The sequence below is a fragment of the Embiotoca jacksoni genome, unplaced genomic scaffold (assembly GCF_022577435.1).
Source record: "Embiotoca jacksoni isolate LCO1_2020_lvr unplaced genomic scaffold, fEmbJac1.0.p SCAF_75, whole genome shotgun sequence".
NCBI lineage: Eukaryota > Metazoa > Chordata > Actinopteri > Embiotocidae > Embiotoca > Embiotoca jacksoni.
Window position 1 is genome coordinate 712,841 of NW_027185431.1, and position 14,610 is coordinate 727,450.

Consider the following 14,610-nt stretch of genomic DNA (forward strand, 5'->3'; position numbering starts at 1 on the left):
AATAAAAACAGAATGTGATTGAGTTGAAAATAGACCAAAGACAACATGTTAAATGTTTTATAGTTCTATGAAAAATATATGTGCTGATTTTGAGTTTGATGGCAGCAACACGTTTCCGAAAAAGTTGGGACAAAGTTAACAAAAGACTGAAATAGTTGCGTAGAGCAAAAAGAAGCAGCAGCTGTCTTTAACAAAAACAGGCTACGGTACCTTGGACATCACTTTATACCAAGAAAAAAGAACATCGGAACAACGGAACATCGGAACAACGGAACATCGGAACATCGGAACAACGGAACAACGGAACATCGGAACATCGGAACAACGGAACATCGGAACATCGGAACATCGGAACAACGGAACATCGGAACATCGGAACAACGGAACATCGGAACATCGGAACAACGGAACATCGGAACAACGGAACAACGGAACATCGGAACAACGGAACATCGGAACGACGGAACACCGGAACGATGGAACGACGGAACACCGGAACACCGGAACACCGGAACAACGGAACACCGGAACAACGGAACACCGGAACATCGGAACAACGGAACATCGGAACATCGGAACAACGGAACAACGGAACATCGGAACATCGGAACAACGGAACAACGGAACATCGGAACACCGGAACAACGGAACATCGGAACAACGGAACAACGGAACATCGGAACAACGGAACATCGGAACATCGGAACAACGGAACAACGGAACATCGGAACATCGGAACAACGGAACACCGGAACACCGGAACAACGGAACACCGGAACACCGGAACAACGGAACACCGGAACACCGGAACACCGGAACAACGGAACATCGGAACATCGGAACATCGGAACAACGGAACAACGGAACATCGGAACATCGGAACAACGGAACAACGGAACATCGGAACAACGGAACATCGGAACATCGGAACAACGGAACAACGGAACATCGGAACAACGGAACATCGGAACAACGGAACAACGGAACATCGGAACAACGGAACATCGGAACATCGGAACAACGGAACAACGGAACATCGGAACATCGGAACAACGGAACAACGGAACATCGGAACACCGGAACAACGGAACACCGGAACACCGGAACAACGGAACATCGGAACAACGGAACATCGGAACACCGGAACAACGGAACACCGGAACATCGGAACATCGGAACAACGGAACAACGGAACATCGGAACAACGGAACAACGGAACACCGGAACAACGGAACAACGGAACACCGGAACACCGGAACACCGGAACAACGGAACATCGGAACATCGGAACAACGGAACAACGGAACATCGGAACATCGGAACAACGGAACATCGGAACATCGGAACAACGGAACATCGGAACACCGGAACATCGGAACATCGGAACAACTGAAACACCGGCCGGTTTTCTGGAAGAAGAACGAAGGAGGCTGACGTGACGAAGGTGGAGTTTTATTGCAGTAAAGTTTAGTAAAGTTGGACTCTGACGAATCGCAGCATCTCGGCTGCTTCTTTGGAATCACTGAACCTTCAGTTCAGCACATCAACACGGAGCTTCTCCTCTGGTGTGGAAATACTCATCACAGCTTTACACTCTGTACAGGGTGTGTGAGTCTGTGTGTGTGTGTGTGTGTGTGTGTGTGTGTGTGTGTGTGTGTGTGTGTGTGTGTGTGAGTGTGTGTGAGTGTGTGTGAGTATGTGTGAGCGTGTGTGAGAGTGTGAGAGTGTGTGTGAGTGTGAGTGAGTGTGATTGTGTGTGTGAGTGTGAGTGTGTGTGAGTGTGTGTGAGTGTGTGTGAGTATGTGTGAGCGTGTGTGTGAGTGTGAGTGTGTGTGTGTGTGTGTGTGTGAGTGTGAGTGTGTGTGTGTGTGTGTGTGTGAGTGTGAGTGTGTGTGTGTGTGTGAGTGTGTAAAATCACACCAAAAAGTCATAATAACATCAAATATCTGTTCTAACAAGAATCTGCGCTCTTCTGTCCTCTGTGGTTGTGGCAGATATTTTAGAGCTGCTGAACCTCCACAGCACCAGCAGGGGGCGCCGGTGTGTCTGCTGGTGCTTCCTGCAGCAGAGGATCCAACTTGCTGCTGAATCCGGGACCCTGCAGTCTTCATGACCACCAACACTGATCAGAGGAACCAGGAGATTCTTTTCTTCTAGTGAGGAAGAAATCAGCTCCGGTTCAGTTCACTAGTGAATCCAGATCTCTTCTGCTCATCTTTAAACGTCCGTGCTTATTTAGAAAATGTCCATTTGTCACTTTAAAATGTTTTGCTCCCATTTTAACACAAACTTTCCCCTGAAGCAGCTTTCAGGTTGATCAAATCCTCTTATTCACCGATTGACTGTAAAACCTGAATCTTTGAGCTTTTCTGTGGGTTTGAATGGAAGGCTGAGGATGGACCCCCCGCTGGGACACTGCTTCTGTTCAGCCAATTCATGCAAATGCTGAGAAGGAAAAAAATGCAGAGGAAAGAAGAACAAAGTGAAAAGAAGTTTGTTTTAGTCCGTTACTCCCAGACCTTCTGGACCGAGACGGTTAACCGAGCTCATCGTTTGCTGAGAACCGAGTCTGTTTCAGGGGTCAAAGACCTGAAGTCAGTTTGGGCTGTTTCGTTGGTCCCACTTGTCAAACAGGTTCCTGCAGAACAGTTTAAAGTTTCAGGAAACGTCTGCTTTGTGGCCAGATGGTTGTTGGTTTGAGTGACGTGCCGCTGAGCAACAGTCAGTGTGCAGGTTCTGTTCTGGATCAGAGGGAACATGCTGAGTCAGCGTTTCCTTGGAAGAGCTGACAGTAAAACAGGTCAATAAAACGATGCTGCCCCCTAGCGGACAGGAGCGTGCAGTGCAGCGCCCAGACCCAGGTACTCCAGGTTCTCCGCCGCAGGGAGGAACAAACTGTGTGTGGTTAAAGTTGCGGGGGTGGTGGGGGTGGAGGTGGTGCTCTGTGGCAGGAAGTCCGCCTGGTAGTCGGGGTTGTCGAGGCTGTCGCTGGCCACCACGGGGAGCGAGCTCTGAGCAGTGTTCAGATATTGGGGTCCAAAGGGAAGATGGTCGGCGGGTGTCCGATCCTCCAGCGGGGGGGGGAGCGAGGCGGCACCCCAGCCCAGGCTCAGGTCCTCGTAGTTGGGATTTAAAACCTCCGACAGCTGGCTGCTGCGGCTGGTTTCACTCACACTCTGGTTCATGTACTCTGGAGGAGGAAGAGCAGCAGAATTATTCTGTTGTTGACTCCCTGACCGATTTATTTACTTCTTCATTGGAGGGGGTCTTTCTGTCTGTGGTTGTTTACCTACTAACCATTTATTTAGTGTTTCTAAATCTAGGACACGTCGCTGATATGTGATTTGTGTGAACGATGTTTGGTGATGAGTACCGTGGCCGATGAAGTCTTCTTTGTCCGTGGCGCTGTGAGTTGGATCGGTGATGTACCGCAGGGCGATGCTGTTCTCTCTGACGGGACGACCGCTCTGTCGAGAGACACTGACGTGAGACGAGTCCGTACAGACCGGGGGACACGTAAAGACGTAGACATGGATAGTTTCAAAAACAGCTCATCAACCAAATGAGTGTTGTTCCGCCCCCTGGTGGCCGGTAGTAACAGTGCATGTGGACTGGTTACTTTGACGTGCCAGTGACGCCAGCGTCCACCCACCAGGGGGCGCTGAAACTAGTTTAAAGATGTCATTTCATAAGAAAACGGACTTCTCTTCTCGTTCGTAGAAAGAAGCGGAACGAGACTTTAAACACACTGAGCTGAGTGTGTGTGTGTGTGTGTGTGTGTGTGTGTGTGTGTGTGTGTGTGTGTGTGTGTTCTTACCGTGGCGCTGCAGTGGTGGTTGTCATGGTTACCCAGGCCCTTGTAAGGCAGCAGGTATTCGTCGGCGTCGATCACGTCCTCCGTGTCGCCGGTGCTCAGCAGGCGAGAGTAGAAGCGTTGGTCGGAGGGACTGGGCAGGTCGCCCTGGGACACCACAGTGTTCAGTCTACAGCTCACCACATTTTATTCACTGTCCAACCCTTTTAACTGTCAGCGTTGACTACAAGAAGACACTACAAACAGACCCAGTTTGGGTCTATAAGGCTGCAGATAGTTTAACTTTGCCCAGACCCAGCGGGCGGTTCTGACCTGCTGCACATGCTCCTTATTTCTATTAGTTTGGTATTTAACTGAACTGAATTCTGTGTTTGACACAACGAAGCAAGTTTTACATAAAAGGTTGAGGAATGAATTGTGAGCTGAACTAAACCAGCGGACCTGCATGGAAACAGCCTCACACTGGAGCTGGTCACTAATGCAGGGACACAGTTCGTCACTTTAACTTGGTGAGGACCGTGTTTCAGTATTATGAACAGAAATGATGGATAAAACTGAGAGTGAGGAATCACTGGTGTACCTGTATCACCAGGTATCTGGACGGGTCGCTGGCCATCTTAGAGAATTGTGCGATCAGCTCTCTGAAGCGGGGACGGCTGGACGGGTCGATCATCCAGCCTGCAGAGGGACACGTTCTCCTGTTAGTCACGCAGACGGCAGCGTCGGTCAAAAAGAAACAGCGTTATTTAGTTCAGATATTCATGCTCGCCTGAGGATCAATTGGACTTTTCCTCTGATGCCACCATGAGGCCACAAATTGTATTATTTGACTGATTGATTGAACATATTTAGTTTCTGCGGTGCTCAGCGTTTATCTACGAGATCAGCTGACACCAGATCACCCGTCGGTTTGTTTTCTGACAATTTGGCCACAAGAGACCACATTTGGACGAGCTGGCTGTCAATCAAACAGACACGCCCCTAACGATGCTGCTGCGTCTCTGACTGTGAACCAGGTCTTTCTCTTACATTTCACCATGATCATGTAGACGTCGATGGTGCAGATGGGGGGCTGAGGCAGCCGCTCGCCCCTCTCCAGCACCGAGGAGATCTCGCTGGCCGGGATGCCGTCGTACGGTTTGGAGCCGAACGTCATGAGCTCCCACACGGTCACACCTGCAGACCACCGGAGTCAGAGACAACTCACCAACACGCGTCCAAAGAGACAGAATCAATCAGAACCGGACCGGGTGGCTCACCGTAGCTCCAGACGTCGCTCTGATGGGTGTAGGTCCACTGGAGGATGGACTCCAACGCCATCCACTTAATGGGAACCTACAGAGAGCAGAGAGGGACAAACACAGGCTGCTCATCTTTAAATCAGGTGAGCAACACTTCGGGGATCCAGATGTTCACGTAGGTTCAGGAAGTGCAGGTGTTGTGACGAGTGTGCGGCGCGTGGCATGAACACACCTTCCCTCCGTCAGCGTGGTATTCCTTCTCGTCCGCCGTCAGCAGCTTCGCGAGGCCGAAGTCGGTGATCTTCACGTGATTGGGACTTTTCAGAAGGACATTCCTCGCCGCCAGGTCCCGATGCACCAGGTGATGATCCTCCAGGTAGTTCATCCCCTACACACACACACACACACACACACACACACACACACACGCACACACACACACACACACACACACACAGAGTTCAGGGTGATTTCTGAGTTCTGTTGGCTGTTTGTTTCTACCCTGATTATTGCAAAAGAAGAGAAGACACACTTCCAGCTGGAAGAGACTGAACTTAGTTTTAGTTTTGAATAAATGAGATTTAAAACATGTAAAGCTCTTATTTTGAAGGCAGATGTGTTCTTTGTTCTATATTTCAGTCACAGACGGTCTGTTCTGGAAACATACGTCACTTTACACTCTTTTTATCACTTTGAGCTCCGTGATGCTTCTCTGAGTTCAACACAGGAAGAAAAACACAATACAGGTGGTGGTGGTGGGGAGGTGGGGGGGTGGTGGAGGTGGGGGTCTGAATGAGTGCACAAACAGCGGATGAGCCCGAGAGCTTGTTGTTTGTGATTTTCCCACCACTGGAGCAGATTAAGACTTCCTGCTGTGTTCAGGTTAATGGGCCTCAGCAGGCTTACAGTGAGCTGCAGACGGCCGCCGCCGCGGGCGGAGAGGAGGCAGCTCTTCTCGTGGACTCGGCTCACCTTGGCGATCTGCACACACCAGTTGAGGAGCCACTGGGCCCCGACGTGGTCCCTGTGGTGTCGCACGTAGTCCAGCAGGCAGCCGTACGGCATCAGCTGGGTCACCAGCTGGACCGACGACGTCAGGCAGATTCCCAGCAGCCGACACACGTGGGGGTGATCCACGCTCGCCATCACGTACGCCTCCTGCACCAAAACAACACGGTCGTCACGGAAACGTGTCCCAGAAACATCCACAACCACCAGATGTCCCGAAAACACAGCCAGAGGCTGCACAGGTCTGCCTTTAGTAATTCATTTTATCCTTTAAGGTCAAAGGTCAACTGTTTTCTTTTTATCCAGTTTGAACTAATGAAGATATTTATTTATAATAAAGAAAATATTAAACTGCATTAATAAAAACTTTGATAACACGTGTAAGTAATAACGATTCTCTGGAGGAGGGAAAAGAAGAGAGAGGAGGAAGAGGAGGAGGAAGAGGAGGGGGAGGAGGAGGAAGAGGAGGAAGAGGAGGAGGAAGAGGAGGGGGAGGAACTCGCAGATGAAAAAGAAGAATCAACTCTAATCCAGGAAAACAAACGTCTCACATCCAGGATTTCTTTGTTGGCTTTGGGTGATGTGGCCTCTCTGAGAACTTTGATGGCTACTGGGATCCTCACGTTCTCCCCTTCAGGGATCCACAAGCCCTAAACACACACACACACACACACACACACACACCACTTTATTTTGTCCTGAATTCATCCATTCTCTACTGAATCACCGGGCAGGAACAGAAGTTGCGGAGACGTTTCCATCTGGACGACGGTGGTGCACTTTGAAAATGAAGCCGGTTACCTTGAAGACGGTCCCGAAGGCCCCGGAGCCGAGCACCCGGACCTTCTTGAACTCGGTCTCCTTCAGGATCCTCAGCAGTGCCTGGTTCGGAGCTTGACCGCTCGGAGTCAACGGCTCCACCAGCTGCGACGCAGCATCACAAAACAAGACGACGTAGATTTGAGATCAGAGTGAGTTTCAGCCCTTCAGTCAACTTCTCGTCCTCATTACGGTCTCAGAAACCCGTTCATGTGATAATTAACATCATATTTTGTCAGTTTTGGAACAGAAAATGCACACCGACCTCCCTCTCCTGCAGCAGGCGGCGTAGAGTCCTCTTCCTCTTGATTCGCCGTCGCCGTAGCAACACGAAGATGACCAACGACACGATGACGACAACCAGCATCCCTCCGACCACGGCCACCGCCAGCGTGGAGTGTGTCGCCGCGCTGTGAGGAGAGTTTATATCATCCGGAGAGAAACAGTGCAATCAAACGTTTGAAGGGTGGAGACGACGTGCAGGTTCACGTGTTCTGAGCTGAGGACACAAACAGGAAGTTTTACCCGATGCATCCGGACAGTCCCGGACCCGAACACCTGCAGACACACAAACACAGGTCAGTCAACGTCCCGCCATCAGACGGCTCGGCAGACCAAGCCGTGGCATCTCACCCCTGGGTGCAGTTCTGGTGGCAGGACCGGCACCGGCCGGCACCGTCCGAGTATTTCCAGACCAGCGTGTCTCCGTCGCCCTGCACGCCGTGGGGGCAGCGAGCCACGCAGTGGGGGCCATCCTTAAAACGGGAGCACTGGGAGCACCGATCTGGACCCTGCAGGGAGGACGGGGTCAAACATCACTCTGGACATCCTCAACTCTTAAATCTCAAGCTGAAGAAGATGAACAAGCTGCTGTGTTTCAACAGGACTTCTGGTTGGAGGCTCAGTGGAGCGTCATGGAAACCCAAATATTTATTCATTCATTCATTCATTAAGTCTTCTGTGGACAGAAACTTTGACCGTCATACAACATTTATACAGCACTTATGTGTTTGTATTTGTTTGTATATGTGTTTGTATACGGTGGTGTGAAAAAGTGTTTGACTCCTTCCTGATTTTTTATTTTTTTGCATGTTTGTCACTTAAATGTTTCAGATCATCAAACAAATTTAAATATTAGTCAAAGATAACACAAGTAAACACAAAATGCAGTTTTTAAATGAAGGTTTTTATTATTAAGGGAGAAAAACAATCCAAACCCACATGGCCCTGTGTGAAAAAGTGTTTCCCCCTAAACCTAATAACCGGTTGGACCACCCTCAGCAGCAACAACTGCAATCAAGTGTTTGTGATAACTTGCAATGAGTCTTTTCCAGCTGTGGAGGAATGTTGGCCGACTCATCTTTACAGAGTTGTTGTAATTCAGACACATTGGAGGGTTTTCCAGCACCAACCTCCTTTTTAAGGTCATGTCACAGCATCTCAATAGGATTCAGGTCAGGACTTTGACGAGGCCACTCCAAAGTCTTCATTTGGTTTTTCTTCATCCATTCAGAGGTGGACTTGCTGGTGTGTTTTGGATCATCGTCCTGCTGCAGAACCCAAGTTGACTTCAGCTTGAGGTCACGAACAGACGGCCGGACGTTCTCCTTCAGGATGTTTTGGTAGACGGTAGAATTCATGGTTCCATTGATCACAGCAAGTCTTCCAGGTCCTGAAGCAGTAAAACAGCCCCAGACCATCACACTACCACCACCATGTTTTACTGTTGGTATGATGTTCTTCTTCTGAAATGTGGTGTTACTTTTACTCCAGATGTAACGGGACACACACCTTCCAAAAAGTTCAACTTTTGTCTCGTCAGTCCACAGAGTATTTTCCCAAAAGTCTCGGGGATCATCAAGATGTTTTCTGGAAAAAATGAGACGAGCCTTAATGTTGTTTTTGCTCAGCGGTGGTTTTGGTCTGGGAACTCTGCCATGCAGCCATTTCTGCCGAGTCTCTTTCTTCTGGTGGAGTCATGAACACTGACCTGAACTGAGGCAAGTGAGGCCTGCAGTTCTTTGGATGTTGTTGTGGGGTCTTTTGTGACCTCTCGGATGAGTCGTCTCTGCTCTCTCGGGGTAATTTTGGTCGGCCGGCCGCTCCTGGGAAGGTTCACTGCTGTTCAATGTTTTCTCCATTTGTGGATAATGGTTCTCACTGTGGTTCTCTGGAGTCCCAAAGCTTTAGAAATGGCTTTAGAACCTTTTCCAGACTGATAGATCTCAATTACTTTCTTTCTCATTTGTTCCTGAATATCTTTGGATCTCAGCATGATGTCTATCTTCTGATGATCTTCTGGTCTACTTCACTTTGTCAGGCAGGTCCTATTGAAGTGATTTCTGGATTGAGAACAGGTGTGGCAGTAATCAGGTCTGGGTGTGGCTCCAGAAATTGAACTCAGGTGATAAACCACAGTTAAGTTATGTTTTAACAGGAGGGGGCAAACACTTTTTCACACAGGGCCATGTGGGTTTGGATTGTTTTTCTCCCTTAATAATAAAAACCTTCATTTAAAAACTGCATTTTGTGTTTACTTGTGTTATCTTTGACTAATATTTAAATTTGTTTGATGATCTGAAACATTTAAGTGACAAACATGCAAAAAAAAAGAAATCAGGAAGGAGGCAAACACTTTTTCACACCACTGTATGTGCCGGTCCGATCAGACCACAGCTGGACTGACCGGTCCGTGGCAGGTCGGGGTTCCGGTCTTCTGCAGACACTCTGGGTGGCACCGGACACAGCTGCCGTTCACCTCCACCTCTCTGGGTTCGCTGCAGGAGGACACAGAGACATCAGAACGGGACGGGTGGAGTCGGGTCGGGACGGGTCGGTGAGCCCGGTCACATCTCTCTTACCCCTGCAGCAGGTTGCAGAGCGCCACGCAGCGCCCCCTACGGTCAAAGTGCCGACAGGACACGCACATGGTGGGCCCCGGACCCCAGCAGCCCTCGTCGGTACACTCCTCGTCACAGGTTCGGTTCTGCCGCTCTGCGTGAGGAGGACAAAGACACGTTCTCCTTTCTGCAACATTTCTCTCACCAAACGCTGAAGTGAACTCGGGACTCACCGCAGGTGTCGGGCGGAGAGTTGTTGCGCAGGCTGACGGTTTGGTCTCTGGACCGGAGGAGGCGGGTCCACTGGTCGGGACGGGTGTAGCACAGCTCCACGTTGTCCTTCAGCAGGACCTTCCCCGCGCTTACCTCCCTCAGAGAGCGCAGACCGAGCCAGCCGAGGTGCTTCACCCTCACCACAGCCAAACTGTGCTGCCTGGGGAGGGAAGAGTTCATCACAGGTTGTTTACTGAGTGACCTGTAGGGGGAGCTGGAACCTGCAAAGGACAAACGAGTAACTGATGCTGCCCACGCTGCTGCCTGCTGATGGTAGAGAGTAGGCGGAGCTTGGAAGAGCGTTCAAAGCGATCAATGGAAGGAAAGTCTGGAGCAAAACAAGTGACTGGAAATCAGTTTTCTAATCTCATACGTGTGTCGGAGACTCACGCGTGTGTCGTTCTTCCTCTGATGATCTCCAGGTTCTCAAACACCGACAGAGACGTCAGATTCTTCGGCCAGGACTGAATCAGCAGGAAACCTGGACGACACAAACACTGACTGAAGCGGCGCTCTCTTCGACCCTCCTCCGAGTGTGAGGACAAAACCTCAACAGGTGAACAGTCGGCACTCGTACAGCACTTCACAATCTGACTCCCGTTCACACAAGGCACCAATCACAGAGCAGCAGGATCAACAACGATTTGCTGTTTCTCTGCTCCAGTTTCAGGTTTCCATGGTGACATCACTGAAGTTCACGTACCGGCGTTACCGTGGTGAACTCAGTGATGTTGACCTTCCTGATGGAGGTTCCTGCTCCGTGTTCCTCCCTGTTCCTCCACTGTTCACTGAGCTGCTGTAACCAGCTCCAACCTACCAGTGATCTCCCTCACTGTCCTGAAGTACTCCAGCTTCTCAGGGTCCATGGGCGGGATCTTATAGTGCGGGTCCCTGCAACAGCCAATCAAAACAACCTTTACTTCAAACATTCCTGTGAAAGCCAATCAAAGTCTGTTTCCTCTGAAGATACTTCTTGGACTTAAATTAAAACTTTTACTCTCAAACTTCAGAATAAAAACCTTCAAACCTCTTTGACTTCAACTGTCTCCTAAATGTGCACAAAGATTCTGCTCAACACATCTTTCTGCCATCTAGTGGCAGCAAAAGCAAAGTACACTTAATACACATGAGCATGAAGACAAGAAGGAGCCAATCCTCAGAGATAGAAGTGGAACGGGAACAAAACTTTATCAAACTTCTTATTGAAACTTGTTCATTTATGCTTAATAACATTTTCAGTTTGATATTGAACAATAATCGGACTATTTAAAAGTTCAAATAAACTTCAGGGTACATCATCGTTCAGGAGCGTACAGACTTACTTCAACAAATCTTTGTACGTGTTTTTTTTATAAAGCAAAGAAAACCTTGTCCCCATATGAAGACACTATATTTTTAGAAACTACTCCCGTGCTTTAGTTTTTATACTGAGCCCAAATAACGGGGAGAAAAGATGCCGAGCGTCTCACCCAGTGAAGGACGTCGAGATGAGGACGATGTCCCCGTTGATCTTCGTGCAGCTCCTGAAGGACTCGATGTTGGAGGCGTTGACTGCAATGGTGTTGACCAGTGAGCTGACTCCAAGTCCATCACAGGCTGGAGGAGGAGGAGGAGGAGGAGGAGGAGGAAGAGGAGGAGACTGGTTTGGGTTATTTGTTCGGTACTCAGGTCTTTCTGTGTGTCTGTGTCTCTATGTCTCTCTGTCTCTGTGATTCTCTGTGTCTCTCTGTGTGTCTCTCTGTCTGTCTCTGTTTGTCTCTGTGTCTCTGTGTGTCTCTGTGTCTCTGTGTGTCTCTGCGTGTCTCTCTGTCTCTCTGTGTGTCCCTCTATCTCTGTGTGTCTCTGTGTGTCTCTCTGTCTCTGTGTCTTTGTTTGTCTCTGTGTGTCTCTGTGTGTCTCTGTGTGTCTCTACCTTTAGGACACGGTCCATCGCAGGCTTTGCAGCGTTGGACTTTCTTCTCCTCCACCTCGTACATTCCAGCGCTGCAGGTACGAACACACGATCCGTCCGTCACCACGTAGTTATCTACAGGATCACAGGGGGTCATTGACTTCTGTCCAACGTCCTGTAATACACCCGTCACCCCACTAGGGGACGTCGGCGTCAGTGCCAGTTAAATCAGGGTCAAAGAAGGAGGTCACGTGATGCGTAGGGAGGAAGTGTGTGTGGGTGGTGGTGGTGGTGGTGGTGGGGGGGGGGGGGGGGGGTGACTCTGACAGTTATCATGGATATTGTAGAAACGTAGTCGGAGTCATGATCTGTCCAGGACAGACGCCACCTAGTGGCGCTGCGTCTCTGGTTGCAATATCTGTAAATTTCTTCATTTGTCTACGACAGTGAACTCAACATTTCTTTGTGTTTTTTGACTGTTGGTCCAACAACTAAAAAGACATCTGGACATCTTAACTACGCATTCAGGGAAACACCAGTGGACATGTCCCCTCCGGAGGGGTCTAGAGACGCCTGAATCACTTGATAGTCAATGAACAACAATGAACCAATGAACGTGTGAATGTGGCTGAAGAGGGCGGAGCCTCCCAGCTCAGACCGGATGTGCAGCTTTCTGACCTATTTGTGATCCACGCTCCGATTCAGACCCGGAGGATGGAGAGTAAACTGGGATTAGTCCTGAGTCCTGGACCAGGACCTGAAGATGGGATCATCTGAGCACACATTTATATTTGGGAAGATGTTATAATCTGGAGGATTCGTACGTGGGCAGGCCTTGACGCAGGTCGCCCCGAAGGTGAACTTGGCGTTGGGGTTGTCCACCACCTGGTGGGTTTTGGCGTCGTAGAGTTTCAGAGGAGGACAAGCGTCTTTACAGGTTCCGTCATCGTTAAACTGCCGGCAGGCCTGAAGAAGAGGACAGAGACACTCAACACTTTCTCCTCTAAACTCCGGCTACACGCGTCTGGCTGCAGGTTTTTAATCCCACATTTCAGACGTCGCCATCTTGGGTTTTTTGTGGCAAATTTTAGGCCGAAGGACCAAAGAAGGTGTGAAAGTTGAAGGAGACGAGAACTGACCAGACAGTCGGTGGCTCTGGGACCGAAGCAGCCGGCAGCACAGTGCTCGTTACAGCAGTCCATCGGCTTGGGACCGCGACACCTCCTGCTGCACTGCTCCGCACACAGCAGCTTGGTGACTAGAGGACACAGAGACACGGCAGCTTGGTGACTAGAGGACACAGAGACACGGCAGCTTGGTGACTAGAGGACACAGAGACACGGCAGCTTGGTGACTAGAGGACACAGAGACACGGCAGCTTGGTGACTAGAGGACACAGAGACACGGCAGCTTGGTGACTAGAGGACACAGAGACACGGCAGCTTGGTGACTAGAGGACACAGAGACACGGCAGCTTGGTGACTAGAGGACACAGAGACACGGCAGCTTGGTGACTAGAGGACACAGAGACACGGCAGCTTGGTGACTAGAGGACACAGAGACACGGCAGCTTGGTGACTAGAGGACACAGAGACACGGCAGCTTGGTGACTAGAGGACACAGAGACACGGCAGCTTGGTGACTAGAGGACACAGAGACACGGCAGCTTGGTGACTAGAGGACACAGAGACACGGCAGCTTGGTGACTAGAGGACACAGAGACACGGCAGCTTGGTGACTAGAGGACACAGAGACACGGCAGCTTGGTGACTAGAGGACACAGAGACACGGCAGCTTGGTGACTAGAGGACACAGAGACTGGCTGGAGGAAGCTCAGCTGACGTAGAAGAAGTGTTTACGTGTCTGGCAGCCGTCCGGTCCTGCAGTCCAACACGAGTCGTTAACACACCTGCGGTCGCACTTCTCACCTGGAAACACACAATCATTAACGCTGGACACCAGACTCAGAGAAATGACCTCGTCGCTGCGCCGCATACATTCACGCGCAAAGGAGTCCGTCTTGAAAACCATGCTGGGACTGCTGGCTTCGTCCAGGATGTCCCACCACTGGATGGTCTCTGTGTGGCACAGCAGGGGGTTGTGGGTAATCTTCACTCCTCCGTTCAGAATCTCTGAGGACAGAAAATAAACAAGAAACACGTCATGAAGTCGAGTCGATGAATTCCACCGGCGGGACGAAGAGTCCTGGACGTCTTCAACCAGGAAGTCCACGTTGTCCTCCGTGAGCTGGACATGTTTCCAGAGACAGAGATGACACAAAGCTGCCGAAGCAGGAATAATTCAGAGTTAAGACAATAAGTCAACGTGGATGTGAGGAGACAGAAGGTCCACTGAGCTGGATCAGACTGGGTTTATTGGGATACACAGAGACACAGAGACAGAGAGACAGAGAGAGACACAGAGACAGAGAGACAGAGAGAGACACAGAGACAGAGACACACAAAGACACAGAGAAACACACAGAGACAGACACACAGAGACACAGAGACACACAGAGACAGAGAGACACAGAGAGACAGACAGAGAGACAGACAGAGAGACAGAGAGACACACAGTACTTCTGGAAATACATGTTTAAATATCCGAAACAATTCAACGTGAATATGGAGGAAATGGGACGTCCTCCTCCTCCTTCACCTCCTCCTCCTCCCCCTCCTCCCCCTCCTCCTTCACCTCCTTCACCTCCTCATCCTCCCTCTCCTC

The 14,610-nt window shown here is 50.1% G+C and overlaps 1 protein-coding gene across 1 annotated transcript in view; it reads right to left on the reverse strand.

Annotated features, from left to right (window-relative positions):
- Window positions 1-1,436: 1,436 nt before the first annotated feature.
- Window positions 1,437-14,610, reverse strand: part of LOC138215429 (melanoma receptor tyrosine-protein kinase-like) — a 32,300-nt gene continuing 19,126 nt past the window's right edge. Inside the window, exons 4-27 of the mRNA XM_069177568.1 lie at window positions 13,884-14,018; window positions 13,746-13,814; window positions 13,026-13,144; window positions 12,711-12,852; window positions 11,908-12,021; window positions 11,465-11,591; window positions 10,813-10,886; window positions 10,386-10,476; window positions 9,956-10,155; window positions 9,744-9,876; window positions 9,569-9,659; window positions 7,516-7,673; window positions 7,408-7,440; window positions 7,148-7,292; window positions 6,865-6,987; window positions 6,615-6,713; window positions 6,028-6,213; window positions 5,288-5,443; window positions 5,074-5,149; window positions 4,844-4,990; window positions 4,395-4,492; window positions 3,818-3,961; window positions 3,374-3,467; window positions 1,437-3,190 (exon numbers count right to left, since the gene is read on the reverse strand). Coding sequence (XP_069033669.1) covers window positions 2,823-3,190; window positions 3,374-3,467; window positions 3,818-3,961; window positions 4,395-4,492; window positions 4,844-4,990; window positions 5,074-5,149; window positions 5,288-5,443; window positions 6,028-6,213; window positions 6,615-6,713; window positions 6,865-6,987; window positions 7,148-7,292; window positions 7,408-7,440; window positions 7,516-7,673; window positions 9,569-9,659; window positions 9,744-9,876; window positions 9,956-10,155; window positions 10,386-10,476; window positions 10,813-10,886; window positions 11,465-11,591; window positions 11,908-12,021; window positions 12,711-12,852; window positions 13,026-13,144; window positions 13,746-13,814; window positions 13,884-14,018 — 3,122 coding nt within the window. The 3' untranslated portion in view covers window positions 1,437-2,822. The remainder of the gene's footprint in view (window positions 3,191-3,373; window positions 3,468-3,817; window positions 3,962-4,394; window positions 4,493-4,843; window positions 4,991-5,073; window positions 5,150-5,287; window positions 5,444-6,027; window positions 6,214-6,614; window positions 6,714-6,864; window positions 6,988-7,147; window positions 7,293-7,407; window positions 7,441-7,515; window positions 7,674-9,568; window positions 9,660-9,743; window positions 9,877-9,955; window positions 10,156-10,385; window positions 10,477-10,812; window positions 10,887-11,464; window positions 11,592-11,907; window positions 12,022-12,710; window positions 12,853-13,025; window positions 13,145-13,745; window positions 13,815-13,883; window positions 14,019-14,610) is intronic.